Genomic DNA, 22,771 nt, shown 5'->3' on the forward strand with positions numbered 1-22,771 from the left:
GAGTGGAACTCACATGGCATGTGTCACTTACCATTTGTAGTTTGTCATTTCAGTCTGAATGGACCTCACATGTCATATGTCACTTGCCACTTGTCATTTCAGTCCAAAAGCTCCTATACTGTTTTCACATAATTGGACAATGAATTGCATTTATATTTCTGTTGCTGATCACTTTGGCTTGGTCTGTATTGTAGTTTGGCTATTTTGTGTCACATCTCTAATTTAATAGTAAAAATAGGTATGAATAAAGTTCATAAGATAACCACAAAAAAAAAAATACCTAATCTAGTTTAACATGATGGTCTTAGTTTTGCAGCACCACTCAATTTGCATGTGTGATTAATCAGTACATTTCAGGACACATGACAATGTAAACAGCATGTGACTTGGTTTTCTTTCTTTTGAATCTCAGTTTGGTGACTAGGCTTTCAGCTTAGGCACCTACTTATTACGTAGTGGCACCTAAGCATCAAAAATTCAAACCCTGATTCACATATAAGTTTCTATGAATAGCCAAGCAGGATTTATATTTGAAGAGATCAGTATTGGAAATAGCAATAAGTTCTTTCGAGTAACAAGTTTAGTTACGTTTTGAAATAAGTGACGACACTAATAGTTACTTTTCTGTACCTTTCAAGTGTAAAGAATAACTTTATGCTTCACTGAACTGTGAATCTATTACAAGCAAATATTTCGCATGACGTAAATTGATTCAAGTATAAATCTTTACTTCTAATTTTCTTGCCTCTACATTTCTTATTTAAACACATAAGGTTTATTATAACTTAATGAAAATATTATTTGATTATCAACAGTAAAAAAAAAAGCCTTTCTTGCACTTCATATTACAAGTTATAGCATATGTACAATAAAGTAAATTAGTTACTTTTTAAAGTATCAGGATCTGTAACAGTTCACTTCAGAAAGACTAACCGTAACTGAGGTACAGTAAGTTTTGAGCAAGTAATTGTAACTCAGTTACTTTCAAAGAGTAATCTCCAAAATACTACAAGTTACCAACTCTTATTCTTAATATTTTTGCTATGCTGTACAACCATCCAGAACTTTCTGAAAATCCTTTTCCATTTTCTTACTGTGTGAATATATAATCATCGTATTTGAAAATAAATACTACTTTCTCTATTTGATAGATTCTATCTTGTTCCTTTGTATTTACACAAGGTGAATCAACACTGTTATAAACCAGGGGTTAGAAATTACACTTTACATATATATCCATGAGCTTAATCTTTTTATTTGGTGATTTTTTTTTCAGCATCTGTCTTTGTCATGCAAAAGACTTCACAGCCCTCTTTGCCTTAACACAAAGTCATTGGTATTTGTGTAACCAGTGGCTTGTGCTAGTGTAGATGTATGTATTTATATGTAGTACGTAGATATATAAAATGAACATCTCTTGGGACACACTTTTTACGAGACTTCAGACACAAATCCTTTACATGGCTGTGCTTCTCTTTTTATACTGCTGCTTCTCTATGAAGTGGGGGCCTTGTATCTATTAACAATCACTTGTGGGTAGTAAAACTTGACAAAAGACCGACAATTACTGATGTCAAGCTGAAGTTAGTGGCTCTATCTTTATATATTTTTTTTGTTTTAACCTTCCGAGTAAAACATCAATGTATGAGGTTGCCTACATGTTGATATGCACTTTGATGGGTATCCTTTGGCTATACTAAATAAATAGACTGTATGCAATCTTTGCCTGCAAATGTTATGATATCTGCTTTTGTTTGTTCAAATTAGTGTTGAATATATTGTATTGAGGCACTGAATTGGAGGTTATAATTTTGATTGTTACATCCATTAATGTCTTGTTATTAGCACAAGCATCTGGAATGGGAGCATGGGAGGGTCACCCCTTCCTGGCAAGTGAATATTAAGTAAGTAATAAGTCCAGTTTTTGGCATGTACATATTTTGCTCTCTAGCTTTCACCACATCATGTGGCTTCCTCAGGAGATGAACAAGACCAGTCAAGGTTTATAAACATGGGCAAGGTAAGTTGAGGTTAAAGAGAAAAGACAATACAGTGCCCTGCCACTCCTTCCTACTCCATCTTTTTTAAGCTTTTTTAACCTCAACTTACCTTCCCCATGTTTATAAACCTTGACTAGTCTTGTCCATCTCCTGAGGAAGCCACATGATGTGGTGAAAACTAGAGAGCAAAATATGTACATGCCAAAAACTGGACTTTATTACTTAGTGATATGATGGCATGTGGTGTAAGTTATGCCTTATGTAAATATTAAGCTTAATATAATTTAATTTCAGTAAACATTCTAGTAATAACCCTATGATGCAACAGCCCTTGAGGGCCAAGGCGTACCTACCTACAGACTGCTGGCCTCGCTCCCACATGCCTCAGCAGAGGTGGGCGATCATGTGGTCAGCACGACAAACCCCAGTCGTTGTTGCAGGTTTCCATGACCAGGTAACACTACTAATTTGTAGCTCCCCATGATGGTGGGTTGCCACCAGTTCTATAAACTGGCTGAAATCTCAGGAGAATAGTTGTTACACTTTCCCTGAGGAGACTCGAACCAGCATGCATCATGTTACCTGAGCCCAAAGCTTAACACCTTAGACCGTACTGCCACAGGACCAGTAAACATTCTACAGTGATTAATGATAATATGACCTGATAATTACAAGTAAGGACTGTACATGATCATTGTTAAGAATGACAATTTTAAAATTCAAACCATGTTTGAAGAGGGGGGAGAACACTGAAAAAATGGATTTTCCTGCATCAACTTGCATCCTGCAGTTGCCCCTCACCTCCTCCACACACACACACATACAGGGGTGAGTCTGAAACTTTATAACAGGCTAAGATTCTGAATGGATAATAACTTGCAGAATGCACAAACATAAATTTACCAATGGATAATAACTTGCAGAATGCACAAACGTAAATTTACCAAAATGCATGGGACAAGTCAAGGAATTAAATGTTGAACACATGCTGTGTCTCAGTAGGTGTTACTGGGTGTACTTCGAAGATTTTAAATGGACACCTTGTTTGATAGGTCTCCTAATTTCAAACAACTTTTGTAGAAAATGTTTTTTGATTTGGTCCATGTTTTTTTAATAGATGCCCAAAAACTATTTAAATGTTTGAATGAGTAACAGGGTAATGAAAATCGGAACAAATATTGTGTGTCATCAAATGAAAACTCGTGGGGTGAGTCAAATTGGGGAATTTAGAAAATTCATTCTCTTAACCTCTTATTGGATGTATCTACTAATATTAAGAAAATTTTGTAGGAAGCATAATTTGTTATGTGCCACCATATTTGAATGAGTTGTCAAAAATATATTTACTCTACATGTTGAAATTCATGTAAGACTTTTACATTCTACATTTTGAAATTATTAGCCTGTTACAAATTACAGACTCATTGAAACCATTAGTGTTTTGGCATCCATGAAAAATATGGACCAAATAACAAAAAAAATGTTTGAACTTAAGAGACCTATCAGTCTCACCCGATCCCCTTTTACCATTTGAAATTTTCAAGGGCAGTCTAGTGGGTCACATATGTTCAAAATACAACCACTCGATTGTTCTATTAACATTGGCAGATTCTGTAACTATTAACCTGTTAAGAAGTTATTAGACTCCCCTCTTAAACATGTTATTGAAAAAAATAAGAATGTGCTCCAGAAATTCTGAAAAAAATATAACTCTTCTTGCATTACACAGTCCATGGTATGTGTACATTTGTTTACAATTAAACAGAAATGAAATTCACTATTTCATAACCATACAGCTCTCGACATGGTCATCATGTATGCTCAATATGACTGTCAGTATATTAGTTACTTTTCAAATTCTTGCATATAAAATGCAGATAATTTTGGCTCAACTGAAATATTTTATTAACTAGATTTTTGAATTAATATTGTTGTAACTTAACCACAAATATAGTGATTATCTTTTAAGTATGGGTAATTCAGCCTCAGAACACTTTCTGTTTCATTTTCCAATAGGTCAGTTGAAACTTCAAAAACTACAGGAAATAGGCTCAATTTTTTTCAAAATATCACAAATTATTATTATGTGATTTTTAACTTTGTAATTTATTTCTTAAATATTTTGACAGAATACATACGCTATTGTCAAGATACTCAAATTAAACAATGTTTATATATATATATATATATTTTAAGTTAAAAGTTGGATTGTTAGACTTACGTGATTCATATTTGCGTAAACAACATCCACACATTTTTATGCACATACATGCAAGTATATTGTAACATTAAGACAATAAATGAACAACCATTTACACTACATTACTTTTTAACCCATTACCTGCAATGGATCTATATATAGACTCTCTAAAAGTGGTCCTTTTTTTCGGAGTATCTATATATAAACGATATTTGAAAATTAACGGTTGTTGTATTGAGGGGCATGTTATTTTTATAGACACCAGTTTCTCGTGCTTTTAGTAGTTTATATGGGAAAACGATCCATTGTTGATGCTTTGTCGGTTCCTGAAAAAAATTTTGCTTTTGTAATTAGTGTTTTCCTGAATTTTACAATTTGCGGCAGTCTATATATAGATTGCTTTCCTAGCTTCATTATGCGGCAGAGTCTATATATAGAAATTGCTTTCCTAGCAAGTCTTTTTTATAGTTATTATTTATGATGAAACATACGGTTAAATGTTAATCTCTTCTGCTTTGTGGCTATACACACAATCTGCAAAATTTAATGTAGGCCACCTCATACAGGTGTATACAGCATTACAAGCATCAGCTACAATTCATTTACAACCTTCAAAAAGCTTTCATCATATAAGGTTAGTAAGGCTCCTAAGGCATTTTGATTTAGATAACTTAACAAGACATAAAGTTTGATATCTCGTTCCAACAAACCTAGCTTAGCTTTCTAGTAAATATATAGCATCTACCTTTCAACAAGGGTGCCTATGGACAATACGGTCTTTATTACAAATAGCTACAATTATTGTCCCAATTAATATGAAATAATATTTGTTGTCCATACAGTTAGAAGGTATTATATCTATTATACCATGTATTGTCAGTAGGTTATAATCCAGGGTATTATTGATGACATATAATTGCATGTGTATTAGAACTGAAGAACAAGTCAATTTTCCTGAACACGTCTTCTTGATGTAGTATAAAAAATATATATCTTTTGTACAGTTCTTTCAATCTTTAGTGTGGTCATGTGTGTGTCAAATTGTAGAATGTAGGTTTTTCCTGTTTGTAAGTTATAAATTTACATATGAATATATACTGCACATATGTAAAATGCTTGTAGCAATGAGGGAGATAATATATGACTTCTGACCTAGACAATGTTTATCATTTCCAATATGAGCCTTAGAATATATATTGTCCAGATTATTCTCTACTGGCTAATATAGACAATAGAGTATAATCAATAAAAGTCGAAATACATATTGTGGGTAAAAAAAAAAGTTGCTATACGCTTGCAATTCCAACTGGCGGCTGGGAAACAACGAATCAGCGATCAGTTGAATTCTCTTCAACTGACATCAGGTATTTTCTAGTCTCAAAGCACCAAAAGTTCCTGGCAGGATGAAACACATGAGCGTCGGATAGGCAGCATGTTGCCAAATGTACTCTAAAACGGTTGAGAGAGAGAATTGATCTGCCGCCAACTGGGCTTACGATCAGTATAGTAAGATATTTTTTTAATAAAACATTAGTTATATTGATTTGTGTTTTTAAGAAACTATAATTGATTGATTGATTTGCTTTACTGCCACTTTTGGCTAATTGCAAAGATGAGGATGAGTGATTATTGGATAAAATTGATGAAGGGACTCTCACAAGGATTCAAACCGGGACCTCTGGCATCAATACTGCACACTGTCATGGAGGCTGGCTTTAAGAAACTATAAATGCTATAAATTATACTCACTAGTAATTCATTAAACATAGCAAGTGAACCATGGGATATGTCACTGTACTGATTATGCAGCATATGGTGGTTATGCAGTAAATGCAGCTCACTGGAATTGGTCAGTTACTGCCACTTGCAACCTCATTCTCCAACTATTCAGTTTTGCAAAACAAGACACCAAAGGGCAATTTCCACCTTAATACTGAAAATATTGAATGTGACTGCTACACACACTGGGAGTTTGCATTTGTTACAATGAATGTATTTTCTCAGTTCCTATGACATGTATGGCTCTGAATGTTACGTACAGTGCTTTTCATGGTCAAGTTGCCCGTGGAGTGGCGACTAATGTGCCAGGCAGTGAGAGCACATCTGCCAGCACTTAGACACACAGCTTTACGCTGACCTTGGCACTGGATGCATCAGTGTTTCGGTATCCATATAGCTGGTGTCCAGTTTGCACGTGATTGTGAAGTGTTAAGTTCTTAACAAGTGTTTTAGATTGTTTTGTTTTAGTCTACGTATTACTGGTGCTTTTCTACAGTATAATAATGCCACGCTATACGTACAATTACAACAATGAATTTTTATGTATGACTCTTATGTCATTGCAAATTCTTGTAGGGACGTTAGAAGGCATTTTGCATCAGAATTCGCAGATGTTCCAGTTCCACACAGAGACAGTGTTTGAAGAGTTGTGAACAAATTTAGGCTGAAACTGTGTGTGCTTACTGAGGAGAAACTAGACGAAGATGAAGCACGATTGGCACCTTGCACTCTACGTAGTGAGCTCAGACTGGGACTGGGCCTACAGTTTAAAGTGGGATCTGAACCACTGCACAATGTACCCTCACCAGTGATTGAAGCCAGGATCCCTTGACAACAAAGCGATGACACTGCTCCATGAAGAATGTTACATTTCATTTAGTAAAACACATAACAGAATCCTATGCACAAACATAAACTGAAATTTTAAAATTGTAAAAAAGATAGTTGATCGGGATCAGACTTCACCCTTGCATGCCTTCACCCTCAGCCCTCACCTTCACAAGTCTTTCGGAGTGTGTGGTCTGCCCTCATGAGATTTGCCATCCGGATGGTGAACACCTCTGCTATCAAGCTATGACACAAGTTCCAAATGATATTATACTAATATCATACCAGCAAAAAATATTCAGGATATCAAGCTACGAGGAACAGTCAAATCAAAACCTTAATTTGTTTTCCTTTTTTTATGTGGTACATTTCTGTATGTAGAATCGCAGTTTGCAGCAGTTTAGTATATATCCATTGCTGATCCACATATATAGGGTGAGGCAGTCAAACAGGAAGATTTAAAAAATTCACAAAAAATAGAGAGAGCATGAGTTAAAATTACTAGTGTACCTGAAAAATGTTCATTTTTTTTAATATGGTGTCAGTAAGATGGCATCCTAGTTGTTGCACACATTGTCGGAGTCTCAGAGTAAATCCGCCCATGACGCTTCGTAGCATCTCCAATGGAATGTTGTGGATCTCTTGCCGAATTCGCTCCTTCAAATTATCCCTGGTTCTTGGAGGGTTGTCCTTGAATACTTTGGATTTGAGGTAACCCCAAAGGAAAAAGTCAGGAGTCACCAAATCTGGTGAACGGGCAGGCCACGGAATATTGCCAAATGTGCTGATGAGATGACCATGAAATGTGAGTCTAAGCACATCCATAGACACTCTGGCAGTATAGCTAGTTGCACCATCTTGCTGAAAGTGTGTTTCCAGATACTTGAGTCACGTAGTCACCGTTGCCAACTTTTATATTCTAAACTGGTCTAGGAGCAGTTAAAATGTTCACCAGGTTTATCAATTTGAAATCACAATCGATTTCAACATTAACAAATCTTAAAACTATAGTCACTGGAGACAAGAGCAAAACCGGAATGAGCGTTCGCTGAAGATAAGCGAGCTTGGTCTTGCAAGGCCTTCCAGTTACCTGTGGGCTTTCGATGCTTGACGGGTCAAAACTCAGGTCTACAGTTTTACTCGCCTACTCGCCAGCCAGGTGGGCCTAAGCCAAGCGTGAAGCTAAGTTTGCAGCAGGTTTTATGTATCAATTCGCGCGAGGACTGAGCTCATAATCTTCCGTGCCAGTCTTGCCTCAACTGCCGAGCTGCTTACATTGTAGACACTAAGAAAATCCACAGTATTGCCAACCGCACAACACTTCAAAACCCGCATGCATGTCAAGCGGTGTGTATTTTTGCTTCTTTTTTTTCTCCTGAACATAAAATTTTAGAAGTACTTTCTGCGCATAGATTATTTAATAAATGTGTCATTACTTAATATAAATGCGAAATAACTTCTAAACATGAAAGCATGTGTGTATATTTCGAGCATGCAAAAAGAAAAATAAACAAGGATAAAAGTAAACAAGGATAGGCCCCTCTTGAATTTAATGACAAATTGTTGTTTTTGGTTTAGAAACAAGTACATTTGTGAAAGACTTGGTTGCTTCGTTCGCAACATATCCGTTACTGTAAGATGCACTTCAAGTTATACCAGCAAAAAAAGCACGATTTGTTATTGGTGACAATCAAGTGCATTGTCTGCTGCTATTACTCTGGTTTCAACTTATGAATCACTTCACTAAACCAGGATTCAAATCTTGGTCTGTCCATTTCTTGCTGATAATCACCCTTTCTTTACATGGAACAGTAAATATGCACCTTCAACAAAGACTTCATTGCCGTCAGTGGGTGAAACAATAAGCATCCCCCTTCCCCTCTTCTGTTCTCGTCAGTTTCTTCAGCCCTGGCGGTGGTTTTTCACGGTGGTGTCCTTCAATGTTTGATTTAATGTACGCCCCCTGCCCCCTCCGAGTTAAAGCACGTCTCGTCTAAATAATAAACATGTTTCTTATCATGGCGATATCTTTTAATACCGCGGAGATTCTTTTGTCGTCAAACAACAATCGTGTCCTCTTCCTAAACTTAAACTGCAAATCATTCAGCACCCATGATACAGTTTGTGCGCACATTGACGGCAAATCACCTCATGGCCTGTTTTAATTTGATCATGTTGTCGTAAGGAGGATTATGCATTTAAAAAAACTTGCTTGATTTGAAGAGCTTTTCCCTTCGGATGAAGCACAAAATAACACTTGGGTAAAACCACACGCTGAACAGGAGACCTCAATTCAGCCATTCTAACTGCTGTATAGCACCATTATTAATCAATCACAATAAACATAGGGTTAAAATAGTGGGATGTGCAACACCAGTATCACGGATTCCACGTGCTTTGCAACATATTCAGTCTTGCTCCACTCGCTCTTGATCTTCAGTGATTCTTCAGGGCAATACAAACTCCATTTGGCGAATCTGCGGATCGCACAGTGATTGCAACCGATCAAGTACATACCTGCTAATGGATGTATTATTTTGTCTGCATTTTACAAATAAAATAACTGTCTTGCAAGTATGCAGTTGTGTCGGAATAGAATCAGTCTCAGTGGAACTATCTTCTGCGTGCACGTTTGGATCTACATATGCGAAAACCTGCTGCAAAGTTGACTTGACGCTTGGCTTGGTAAGCAAATTTGGCCGATGTGCAGCTCTCTGCTTACGACCCATTGCGAACATCTTTCCACCCATCTGCCTATGAACTGAAGCCATTGTCATACTTCTCCCTCCATTCGTAAACTTTCTGGCGTGGTAATCATGCATAGAGATATTGAATTTGCATTTGCCATAGAATGTGTGAGTTTTAGGCTTCCAGAGAGTAAGGAACCACTGCTCTTCACTGGCGCAAGTACGTAAAGGAGGTAAAAGTAAGTAAAGTGCTTTCCTGTGCTTTGCTTCACGCCATGAAGGCATATAGGGTGTGTGGAGTTAGGGCCCCACACTTTCATCTCGGCTGAAGGTGGGGGTGATGTGATGAGCACCACGACCCTGGTTGCCTTTACCCCCCAGTTTCCTCCAGGTACCCACTTTATACGATGTTGGGTGGGTGCTGGATCTGCTTGAACAGGTGGAAAAAAAACCGGATCTCTCCCACCGGGGATCACACCCGGGTGTCTCACATGGTAGTCAGACACCCTAACGACTGAGCTACCCCGGATTCTCTAAAAATAATGAAAATGCTGTTGTGAAGCTCACTTGATCAGTGTTCCACCTGTGTGGTCATTTTGTAAATAACAGTTGATACCAATGTAAATTTTACGTGCATGCAGTTGGTCATATAATTTTTATTGGACTTTCAAGGTTTTCATTTGAGCCTTGTATATACTACATGTTTTCCCACATATATGTTACTGTATTTCTGAGGATCTTAACTGTGCAAAAATCAAATGGTCAAATAATTTTAACTTATTTTTTATTTTTATTAAGTGTAATTTATGAACTTTGTCATTTCTATTTACAAAAGACAAATATTTAATCACAAGAGGATGAAATTGTATTACTGCATTTACCTATAATATTTAATAAATTATGTGGTATATTTACAAAATTACGTAACCTCACAAAATTCACTTTACATTTATACATTATATACATCTTTATGGCTGACTGAAGCATTTTTTCTTGCAATATAGAGCTATTTGAAAATTGTGATAAATGATATTAAAATAATCCTTATGACATGACCCAGGGTATCTACTTCACATGTATTCTGTTTTTCCTGCCCTTTGATTCAAGAGAAAAAAAAAGTTGCCATCTCTGATGGGTATACTTGCTCAGGGCATCGGCCATTGAGTGATGTTCTGAATATTATTTAAGAGATGTCCCGTCTGGATCTGCTTTGGTCATTGGTGCTAGCTGTCATTCTTTTATCGAGTCTTTTACCATCTGAATTTGCGCTTTCAATTCCTCCATTTTCAAACCTGAAAGTAAAATTACATTAATTTTGTTGCATAAACCTAGGTGCGAAAATACCAAAATTTTCTGTAAGTTTTATCTGGTTTGGAAACTCGAAAATTTGAGAAAATTTCTGTTCATGGGAAAATTAGTTGAAAGAAATAGTACAAATCTTAATTTTATTATCTTTGGTTCAAAATGACTGTGATGCAATATTTGAAGTTAGGGGAAGCAGTAATTGCCTAGAAATTTCATTATTGTTTGTGATTTGTTGTTTTAAGTCCACTGTATGCACAGATAGGCTAATCGGGACTGGACCTACAGTTTGTTTAAAGTGGGATCCAAACCACTGTACAATGTGCCTCCACCGGGAATCGATCCCGAGACCCTTTGATTACAATGTGATGACGTTAGAGGAATTTCATTAAAGTGGGTTGCTCAAGTAGTCAATTGTAATTTCTTTTCTGATAGAATTGTGTTTTGGGGTTTATATGTAAATAATGAAAAGGGATTGTGAAAATACTAAAGGAATCAAACTAAAGCTGCCTAACCTACTCATTTAAGATATTCCTCTTTATTAGAAAATGTTGTATGCATGTAAAACAGAAGAAGAAAATGAGCAAACTGAACTTACCTAACTATTCATATTTGGGCAAATGAGAGATGCACTAGTAAATAAATACAGAGAACCTTAGTACTCACTTTTTCTTCAAAACTGTTTTTTTTTACTTCTATTAATATAGAACAGTGCAGAATATACATGTACTTTCCATACAATTCACCCAAGCAAAAGGCTATTGTATGGCTGCACTTCTATTGAAGAGCCTTCTCCTACTGTTCCAGAGAAGAGAGAGCCCCCATCACAGAAATAGCTCTAAAACGTGGTTACACAGAATCCTCTTGGTGGGTAAAGCAGAAATACAGTTCAGGTACCTTACCCAGCCACAACCAACTCCCAACAGCAAGTAAAAGTGATTTGCCTTGCCCTTCCCCTACCATCCCACTACATCCAACCACCTATTCAAAGCCCTTCTCCCCTACGACATCAAAGTAGCAAACAAACCTAATGTCAAACTGGCATAAATTCTGAACAAACAATCAAAGTAGCAAACAAACCTAATGCCAAAATAGTTTACAAACTGAACAAATAATCGAAGTAGCAAACAAACCTAATGTCAAAATAGCTTACAAACTGAACAAACAATCAAACTAGCAAACAAACCTAATAACAAAATAAATTACAAACTGAACGAACAATCAAAGTAGCAAACAAACCTAATGACAAAAGAGCTTACAAACTGAACAAACAATCAAAGTAGCAAACAAATCTAAAGTCAAAATAACTTACAAACTTAACAAACAATCAAAGTAGCAAACAAACCTAATGTCAAAATAGCTTACAAACTGAACAAACAATCAAAGTAGCAAACAAACCTAATGACAAAATAGCTTACAAACTGAACAAACACAAACGGTACTTCCTCTCTCCCCTTGACAACCCAGGGGTGTATGATGCAGAGTGCTAGTGCAAGGCACATTACATTGACAGGTTTATCAGATCTATCAATGAAAGAATCCAGCAACACCAAACTGGCATAAAAAAGCCCAATCTACCACTGGGACTTGCTGAGCATATCAAATACACAAGCCATAAAATCCAAAAGGTATATGTCAAACACACAGCCCACACACTCATAGACACTAAAATCAAGCTAAACATTGATATCAAACAAGCACACACTGCCTCCGCTGTCAACGCGAATACTTTCTCCCCAGAGCTCAAATTGTGGCGTGAGAGATATAGCGGCAGTCAAAGAACTGAAAAGAATAGAAGCACGCCAAGCAACAGTGTAACAAGTTCCAATAGAACTACGAAAAACCGCTTTGCAGGAAAAATGGGTACTACGTTCTTTGTATTTACCTAACCTACTAACATAAGAACTTTTATGAAGCATAATATTTCACAGGAAACACAAAAATGGATGGCACATGTAAAGCAAACTGATTTTAATTGCATGTACATGTAAATAAATACATTCTATCTCAAGAGAAAATAATGCAAAATTGTACACAACATTAAATGTTTTGGAGACACATCAGCAGCCTCTTACTTAGGCAACACTTAAAAAATGATTGCTCTGTGTAAAATATGTACATGGCACAATGTAAGAAAGATACAATAAATATCCGTTATGTAGCCACAGCATGTACTTGCATACATGTAGTACATTCATATGAAGTAGCAGAACAGGAGATGAAGTTAATAAGGTGCAAATTTATAGACAATAAAAACTTTGTAAAATAGGAAGACAAATAGGCACAAAAATTGATGAAAATAGGCACTTGAAAAAGCACTTTATTTTCTTAGTTGCACACTTACTGTTGCAATGATGATAGATTGTGGTCACATGAAATTGGTGAAGGGGGACATGCACAAAAAAGAGAGATTACCTTCTACAGCACAGAGCCAAAATAACAAAACAAAATAGGAATGCAAAAAACTGAAAGTAAGGTATTTTTAGGAAAGATTATGCAAAATAGGCACTATAAAAATTGTTATTGGGGTCAAAGCAACATGAAACAAATTTAAAACATTTAAACCTACTATGCATAGGCGCAGACTCCATGGGGCTTGGAAGAGGATCTAATGCATTATTTTGCTTCTCTTGTAAAGTTTACTCTGAATTGTGCCACATGAACTTAACTTTAAATACACATTTGAAATATTCTAGACCTACAACTTGGGGGGGGGGGGCTGAGACCGCTAAACCATCAACTTTGGGGGGGGGGCTATGACCAGAGACAGCAAAACACATGACTTATTACTTATTACTATATACTAAGTATATAATTATGAGTATTGTTACCATTTTTACTAAAAAGAGTTTCAAAAGAAGTTCATGAACAAGGAGAGTGGATGGGACGTTCGGGCTACAAATGGCTCTCACATGATATTCAGAACGAGATCATTGATATATTATGGACATCTGTTTTACGCTCCGTGGTAACAGATAGATATTAAAAGTCGGGAATATTTTGCTATTATGGTTGTCGAAACTTGTGACATATCCATACGTGAACAATTTACATTTTGCATTCGAACTGTAAATGAAAATTTTAACATTTTTGAGGAATTCATGGGCTTTTACAAGATTCCGAACACTGAGGCCAAAACTTAAAAAAGGGAGGGAGTGAGTCATTCATTAATTTACTGCAGTGATCAGAGGCCCACCCCCAATAATTTTGACAAGTTGGCGCCCCTGCTACTATGTTATGAATTTGTATGGGCACGACATGTACTTTTGCAGTTTACAAATATACAAAAACATTACAAATAAATGAACATCACAATGTATACAACGCCCTAAAGAAGGCATACGGTCAATTGTATCAAAGAAAATGCAATTAAAACTTTTTCAATGGGCACAGAAAGGACAATACTGTTGTAAAATGCACAACTAAACTTCTGTGTATAATTATTATAAGAATGAGAAAAAGAACTGTAATCTGCGAGTCAAATTATTTTAACAGCATAATATTTCTATAAATAGCACAAATTTAAAACAATTTAGTTTTGTTTTCATTTTACTTTAGGCATAGATAGGCTAATTGGGACTGGAACTACAGTTTAAAGTGTGATCAGAACCACTATGTGTCTCCACTGGTTATAAGTAAAAAAGTAAATTGCTCCCCTATGCTTTGCACCACACCATGAAGGAATATAGGGGGGTGTCTAGTTAGGGCCCCATGCTATTTTTACTACCGCTGAAGGTGGGGGTGATGTGATCAGCACCATGCCCCTGGCTGCCTTTAACCCCCAGAGTTCCCTCCAGGTACCCACTTTATACAATGCTGGGTGGGCATCAGAGCCACTTGAACATGTGAAAAATATTCCAGTTCTCCCTCGCCGGGGATTGCACCTGGGTCTCTTGCATGGTAGTCAGATGCCGTAATGACTGAGCTACCGTGGCTCATTATGAGATGAGCAGCTAATGCAAATTATATACAGGAATATGGGCATGGCCATGTTGCTCTTGTGACCATCAGATATGGTTGTTCACTTCTATCACCAAATTTACCCAAATTAACTAATATTCAATATAGAATTAACTCAAAATGTATGGTATTAAGTAGTAAATTTTATGATATAAGTGAAAAACTATCTCTGATAATCACAAGTGTAGCTTGGGTATGCATATGTCAGAATGATGAATTTGATAGGTTTTTATAGTTTGCCATGTCACAGATAATTCATAAAAATAAGTGACCACAGGAAGATAACATATAATTATTGTAGAAATTGACCCACCTATTGTCCGAATAACGTCCTTTCGCTGACTTTCTGTTAAGCTTGATAGTAGTGACTTGTAATCTGCCAATACTTCATTTATCATTGATTCGGCATCTGTCATGTCTTCACTAAAATACACAGTGCCCATGGAACCTCTCTGAAAAACACAACAATAAACTATTTAGACACAACTATAATTAAGGTTCACCAAACTTGACCAACCATAATTTACTTTTAAAAAGTTATTAACAGTGAATTCTTTGAAATCTCTGGAATGGTTTAATATATAATGTCTTGTATGCACACTAAAATAGCGAAAGAACACATCGAAAGTAACTATCAGTCCCAAACATAACAATCCTAGCATAACGACGGTAAAATTATATATAGCTGCTGTTGTGGAATGTCATGTTGGGTGCTATATTCAGTTGCGTGAAACCTTTGGGCTGTTCTGCTTCATGGTAATTTAACATGCTAAGGCAACAGACATACTTTACTTCACAATAAAACATTTCCGCACGCTGAAAATGTTCATAAACTACAAAAATCTTCATAAATCATGCAAAATATTTTGCTTCGTCGACAGGGTACAGTGTGGCAAGGGTACCCAGATATTCTCTATTAATCAGATATATTAGATCAGATCTGTGTCCAAACTTTGGAGAACTCGTATGCTTCTCATTTGAAGGAAGTTACTACCAGCAGGTGTGAGCTATACTAATTCTGAAAGCAATAACTGAACACAGTTTCAATTCCATTGCTACAAAATTTTCAATTTCTAATTCCAATTTATATTTGGCAATTGATATACACTATCTACCAAAAAGGTAATTGGGCACGTGTACAAAATGGTTGTCTGGTGGAGCGAATCCTGTTAGAACCTCGTGGAGACACCTCTTGCTGCTATAACAGCAGCCACTCTGTCAGGCATGCTCTCGACTAGTTTGTGGAGGACGTCCATTGGAATGTGTCGCCATTCCTCTTGCAAGATCTCACTCAGTTGGACAATGGAATTTGGCTGCATCTACCGAGACCTCACCCGCCAGTCCAATGCCTCCATAAGGTTTGAGATTAAGATCAGGACTCTGTACAAGCCAGACCAATCGGTGAACATTGTTGTCGGTATACCACTGCATAGTAGCCTCCAAAACATGCCACCTAACATTGTCATCCTGTTAGTAACAGGGGGTCCATTCCGTAAAGATGCCACAAGGTTGGGAGCGTTTCATTGTCTAGTATTGTACAGTATGCCTGAGAGTTCATTGTGCCACGAACAACCACCAGTGGTCCCACTAAATGATACTAAATGATTCAAATTAGATACTAAATTAACCACCATCATAGGTGGCCAATTACTTTTTGGTAGATAGTGTATAATAAAGGTGATGTGGGCATGGAGAAAATGCCTTTGTTGTGAAACTTCTTTTGCACAACTTTTTTCCTGTTTTTGTGATCTGATAGGAGCAAATTTACAATACTGGCCCCCTCTCCGATTTTTGTAATATTTCGCTTACTCACTAATTGAGGCCTCCTAATCACGAATTTGAAGTTAAAATTTGGGGGCCACGTGTAGAAATTGCAAAATAAGGGGGGTCCCTGATCGCAATCGACAATGCACGATTGCTCATTACTTATCGCAAGATTTTGCGTTTCGAATACTTAAGGAATAAAATATATATTCATGACATTACTACGACCCCAAATTTTAACTATGCTTGCCTAACCTAACCTTACCATGAATGGTTCATGGGGCTATCCGTCAATGGTTTGTGGGGCTACCCGTGCATGGTTTCACGACCCCAAATTTTAACCATGTTTGCTAAACCTAACCTAACCTTACAGAGAATAGTCACTGGGGCTATCCGTGAATGGTTTTGCGCTAATTGTGATAACGAACCGATAAAAAAATCTTATTTTCGTAGCACTTTAACGGCAAACGTTCTTCATCGAAGAAGCCATTTTCGTATTATGCAATTTTACGATTGATGCATTGTTGCCAAACTTAACTGTAATCAAATCAGTCCACATTCCCTTCCGCCATTCTTACACGATCCATGCTTTCCAAGTACGAAATCAACAGTGTGGCAACACATCAATTGTTCATATCAACAAATATGGTTCCCATACTTGTATACGGAGAATCGGGAATAGAAAAGCTTATTTTACAACTTCTACACGTTAATGAACAATTTCTACACCTCACCCCAACATGTTACCTCAGATAAATCATCGCGACTAATTAATTCATGAGTATAAGCAGTAGCATAGAAATTACAGAAGGATCTGGTATTGTAAATTCTTGTCGATCTGATATTGCTGAATGCTTTACACTTTCATTACCACTATTTCTTTATTGTATAGTCTTCACTGACAGTACACTTCTGTTCTTTAATGAATAACATAAGAGGCAGAACAAATTAAATTTAAAAAACATAATAGTAATTTAATACCAACACATGAAAGTACAAAAAGAGCTTGATTTAATGTTCACAGGACAATCCTGTAAAAATAGGACATCTAGAAATCATAACGATATGATTATGCCTTAACAAAACAAAAGGTAAAACATATGAAGGTAACTAAGTTTAACTAAGTAAGTTTACACTTCATGTGTTTAAACAAGGAAATGCTCTATCACCTTTGATTTATAATTTAGCCTTGGATAAGTAAGTAAAAGTAAGTAATATTTCCATTTCTTTTCTCATGACTCTGAAAAAGCCATGGCAACATGACACTGAAATTCACTTAATCCAACTGTAAAATTACATTCATCAACTTTTGTTCTATGGTAATGAACAAGGATGATATGTGTAATGTTTATATGAACTAACTAACTCTCTCTCTCTCTAGCCTTCTTAAACCCGAAGGTTCATAGCTGCAGCAATACAGGCCTTCCATCTGTCCCTATCTTGAGCAAGATCTATATACTCTTTTCCATCCCTACAGATTTCCTTTAGGCACTTAACTATCTCGTTAACTGTACACTGACATGCCCCAGGCCGGTACAGGCTCAGAACATTCCAGGTGTCTAATTTAATATCCTTATTTCTAATGTAGATCTTATCCTTAGTCCAGGGACATCTCAAAGTAGTCCCCACACGGAGATCCGAATGGGGGACTATTTTACCTTGGCCTCATATTGCTGTCTCTTGACATGTCTTTGTACAGTGCAGAATTGTCAGCTCTACGCCTAACCCCCAATATGAATGGAGGACCACACCTGTCGTTGGTCAGCGGATCCCTTGGATCTAGCTGGGAGGATCACATTGTAGTCCACCAACCATACCCCACTTCTGACGATTGTGGGACGCTCATAGAGCCATGACAGGACAGCTCTGTAAATCCCAACACAGCAAAATGTTGACCATTTCACTCTGTTGGTTGACTAACTGCAGTGAACAAGTCACTGGGAGATGAGGTCATCATCACATCCCTACACCTAAAATGTTTATATGTATTTTTATATTTGAAAATGTGTAAATAACCATTATTTTTTATATAAATCTTCAAATGTAACAAATTTACTGTGCACTGTAAAAGGGCAGATGCAATGCTGTTGTGTGCAGGATAATTAATAAATAAATGAAACACGCTAAATTCATATAATGAAGAAAAGCTGGGTGGAGGTAAATAAGTCTCAAGACTTTGATGCAACAATCTGTTTAAACTTTCTATCCCCCCCCCCCTTTCCACTAACTTAAACAACGACTCGTTATTTCAGTTACCAATTCATTATTACACCAAAAGAAATGTTCCGCAATGCAGAATTGTACGTTAGCAATGTAAAAAAAGTGCGAAATAAATTATTTCTAGGTGTCTCCACTATACGGAACTAGTACCACAATACCCTATTTCCATCAGATCCTTAATTCAAATATATGGGAGTAATAGTAACAAATGAAAACCACATCAAAAAGAGGAAAATAACAGCAGACCTATGTTAGGGAAGGGGTGCGAATTGACAATATAGATAAAGTCTCCAATTTTGTTAATTTTCAGTATACTAACTAATTTTGGCCTCCTAATCACGAATCTGTTGTAAAAACCCGGAAGTCACGTCTGAAAATTTGAAAAAAAGCCGATTGAATTTTTTTTATATATATAGATGTATATGCGTAGTTTTAAGAACGAAAATGTAATCTCCTGTCATTGTTTCCAACCACGCCGTTGTTATACAAGAAAATGATTTATGAGGTTAAATTCTAGTACGAACCCTATTTTTTCGATGAATTTAGGTGTGAAATGAGTGCTAATGGAACCTAACCTAACCTTGGTTTGTGGGGCTAACGTCAATGGTTTGTGGGGCTAACGTCAATGGTTTGTGGGGCTACCCGTGGATGGTTTTTGGGGTTAACGTCAATGGGCATGTGTTTACAATACCCGACCACTCTCCAATTTCTATAAAATTTCGCCTACTTACTAATTTCGGTGTTCTGATGACGTATCTGGAGTTCATATTTGGCGGTCACTTGTTAAAATTGTACATTTACATGTAGAACTTGTAAAATAACCTTGCGATTTACCACGGTGATTGTCCATAACACACAGCAATTCGGAACCATCTTTCTTTCGCAATTCATTAATGGTCTTCCTTTACGAACAACAATCTGGCTACCTTGAATATTGACGTCAGACGAGGAATCCCAACGAGGTTAGGTTAGGTTCCATTAGCATAAATACAAAGAACAATTAATATTTTCGCTAAGAGACGCGTTATCTTGTCTTGCCTAACATGAAAAAGCTCTCTCCCATGATGTCAGAACACAATGTTGCTAAAGTGTTGTGCGATAAGTGACACCCATTCGGGGAGGAAGGCATGTTCCGTGGAGCTGCTGTTCGTATGGTAGTGTTACATTACGTTAAGAAAACATAGTTTATTTCGTTTTTTTCTAGATTTCCATACTCTACCGCCAATTATTACATGCAGATTCGTGATTAGGAGCTCACAATTAGTGAGTAGGAGAAATTTAAAAGAATTTGGAGAGTGGTCCGGTATTGTAAACTCGTTCACGTCAATGGTTTGTGGGGCTACCCGTGGATGGTTTTTGGGGCTAACGAACAATGTTTCATCAAAATGTACAATTTCCAGACGTGGCCCCTGGTTTTTTACAACAGATTCATTATTAGGAGGCCAAAATTAGTAAGTATACCGAAAATTAACAACATTGGAGACTTTCTCTATATTGTCAATTCTTACCAGGTATTAAACTTTAATTCTATTCATGGCATTTCCCCCGTTTCTAATATCAAGAATGTAAAGGTTAATTGTAAGTAATTTTGCCTGTAGTTGTATGTATGGATACACTTTTGGCCAAAATATATTCCTAGCTAGGTGGATAACATCCCTTATGTCCCTTCCCACTTCAAGTATGGTTTAAATCTCTGAACATTTTAAAAATTGATATTGTAAAGACCCATGAAAAACTTGTAATGTGACTTGAATTGTATACTCTGCAATATTTTATAATTCTTAATACATTTTAATGACATTCCATTCTCTACTGTCGAAATAGATTAACCACTTTTAAAACAGCTTTTTTTTGTTTGTTTTAGCGTAATTAATCCCCTCAAAAGATAAATAATTTCTCTTTCCTCAACTAAGACAATTTGGATTTACAAAATGCACGGCATTTTCATGTTGTTGTTTTTTGTTCAAATTTCACCGGGAAACCATAAACTGATTTGGTGTCCTGAGCATAGAAAAACACAGTAACATTATCGTATGAGGGAAACGGATTCCTTCAAATTTACAGGAGAAAGTACTTCCGGAAATCATTTTCTTTAGCGTTGTGGAAATTCCTGAATGTAGATTTGATCCATTTTAATGTGAATGCGTCTCTGTCCGACACGCTGTTTCTGCTCCCGCCATTTGCTTTCTGCACGAGAGTGCAATGTTCCGTGTGTTAAGATGATGCAACCCCGTAGCCAGTGTTTCAGCCTCGCCGTGTTTTCACTAGAATATGACGTGTCTAGTATTTTTAATTTTTTTAATTTTTTTTAACTATGCTTGCGTAACCTAACTTAACCTAACCGAAAATGGTTTTTGGGGCTAACGTGAATGGTTTTTGGGGCTAACGTGAATAGTTTTTGGGGCTAACGTCAATGGTTTGTGGGGCTAACGTCAATGGTTTGCCACGTATTAGCATAATTTCAAATCCAGGCACGAAAGTAGATATTTTCCAGTGAACGAGGTTGCAACACTGCATAAATCAACAACACCCTCTCAGAACGCCCCCTAAACCAGTACGTTATCACGGCCATAATGTGTTACAGATTCGAAACAACAAGTAACAGTAAGTACTCGTAAATCTAAGAAATAGACATTGATATGCATTATTTCACTTTAGGAAATGTTCCACATTCGAAAATAACACGTTAGCAATGTAAAGAAGTCCGAAATATATGATTCGTAGGTGTTTCCCTCATACGATAATAGTACCGAAAAACACAATAATAGTTAGTGAAGTTCAACACAGAAAATATTTTTGAGAGCAAATAAACAATAAGAGAAGGGTACATGGAGGAGGGCTCAGGGGCACTGCCTTTGTCCAGATTCCATGTAGAGAAAAAAAGTGTAAAGGTAAATTAACTTGGCAATATTCTTTACTTCCTACAATGCTGACAAGGAGGAGCATGGAACATTCCCTTGTTCTGTAGCTGACATCAAAAAGTTAAACACCTCAGTTAAGAATTATCTGTGTGTGTGTGTAGTGAGAGGGGCTGACTTATTCATAATTTTAAAATAAGAGTTATTCGTTGCAAATGGGAGAACAATGATAGATAGTTTTCTTGTAGCACCCCTCTATATCATATAAACATAACAAACAATATACACGTAACTCCCGTAACTTAACAGTAGTCTTATACTATAGCTTAAAGAAAATAAGACAATTACAGCATCATTGATTAAATCCATTGCTTCACGGAACTTTTCCGATATGTCATCTATTTGTCTCTTTATTTCTTCACTTGACAATACTGTCGCATTTGATAAACTACGCTGATATATAATGTCAAATTCCTGTAACTTTCTTGGAGAAACTACGTGCAAACTTCCACCACCCACTGTACAAAAGATCCTTGCACTTTCAAGGTCAGGTTTGTCGATTTGTCGCCACATTGGAGGCATTGATGTGCCGGGCAAGAGTACAAATCTTTGCATAACACAATTCGCAGATGTACAATGATTTCGTATGTTATTCGAACATAACAGGTTTACAAACTGGGGAAGGTGCAAATATTGAGATTTGCACGATCTTCTAACTAATGACGATATTTCGTACATTTTATCCAATCCACTACGTACCACCATATTGACGCCAGTATTTAATTATGCAGTTATCGCGTAATCGAGAAAGTTCTTCACTGCACAATTGAATCGTGCATCGATTAATTAAAGACGATATAAAAATATTTAATTGTATTGAAATTATTTACTAAAATATGGAGAACCTTTAAATTTTCTTTATCATAGCATAAATATTTTCTATATAGCATAAAACTGGTGTATGAACGTAGAATTTAATTTGACGTAAAAATCAGTAACCTGGATGTGAGTGTGCCGCATGTCTCGCTTTCCGGTGAAGACAGTAAAATATATTAATTATTGTGAGATTTGTGCACACTTTCAACCTATTCACTGCAGTAGCGGTCATATTTTGTAGGAGCGTACCCATGGGTAAGTTGGAGGAAAATGTTTTCTTCTATCTCGAGCGTATTT

General features: G+C 36.5%; 2 protein-coding genes across 5 annotated transcripts in view; one reads left to right on the forward strand and one right to left on the reverse strand.

Moving 5' to 3' along the window:
- Positions 1 to 10,433: 10,433 nt before the first annotated feature.
- LOC145999645 (uncharacterized) lies at positions 10,434 to 22,765 on the reverse strand. Of its 4 annotated transcripts, none has more exons than XM_083136757.1 (3): positions 22,598 to 22,765; positions 15,070 to 15,208; positions 10,434 to 10,786 (listed from the first exon to the last, which is right to left on the reverse strand). In XM_083136757.1, the coding sequence occupies exons 1-3, from the start codon at positions 22,616 to 22,618 to the stop codon at positions 10,725 to 10,727; spliced, it is 222 nt and encodes a 73-aa protein (XP_082992883.1). In that variant the 5' UTR covers positions 22,619 to 22,765; the 3' UTR covers positions 10,434 to 10,724. The 4 variants fall into 4 exon arrangements, with proteins under 4 accessions (XP_082992883.1, XP_082992884.1, XP_082992885.1 ...); XM_083136758.1 differs by lacking the exon at positions 22,598 to 22,765 and adding an exon at positions 22,358 to 22,468; XM_083136759.1 differs by lacking the exon at positions 22,598 to 22,765 and adding an exon at positions 22,335 to 22,460.
- The window catches only part of LOC145999644 (uncharacterized), a 58,988-nt gene continuing 58,751 nt past the window's right edge, over positions 22,535 to 22,771 (forward strand). Inside the window, exon 1 of the mRNA XM_083136754.1 lies at positions 22,535 to 22,729. The gene's annotated coding sequence lies outside the window, so the exon portion shown is untranslated. The remainder of the gene's footprint in view (positions 22,730 to 22,771) is intronic.

Source organism: Lepisma saccharinum, chromosome 15, assembly GCF_977018435.1.
Source record: "Lepisma saccharinum chromosome 15, izLepSacc3.1, whole genome shotgun sequence".
NCBI lineage: Eukaryota > Metazoa > Arthropoda > Insecta > Zygentoma > Lepismatidae > Lepisma > Lepisma saccharinum.

What these genes read in the sequence shown, in the direction of transcription:
- LOC145999645 (XM_083136756.1), bottom strand. Translation starts at nt 22,363, where the DNA reads ATGGTGGTACGTAGTGGATTGGATAAAATGTACGAAATATCGTCATTA. An exon ending in TGGATTTAATCAATGATGCT is followed by an intron (nt 15,209 to 21,946) that starts GTAATTGTCTTA and finishes TGTGTTTTTCAG; the next exon opens with AGAGGTTCCATGGGCACTGT. An exon ending in GGACGTTATTCGGACAATAG is followed by an intron (nt 10,787 to 15,069) that starts GTGGGTCAATTT and finishes TTTTACTTTCAG; the next exon opens with GTTTGAAAATGGAGGAATTG.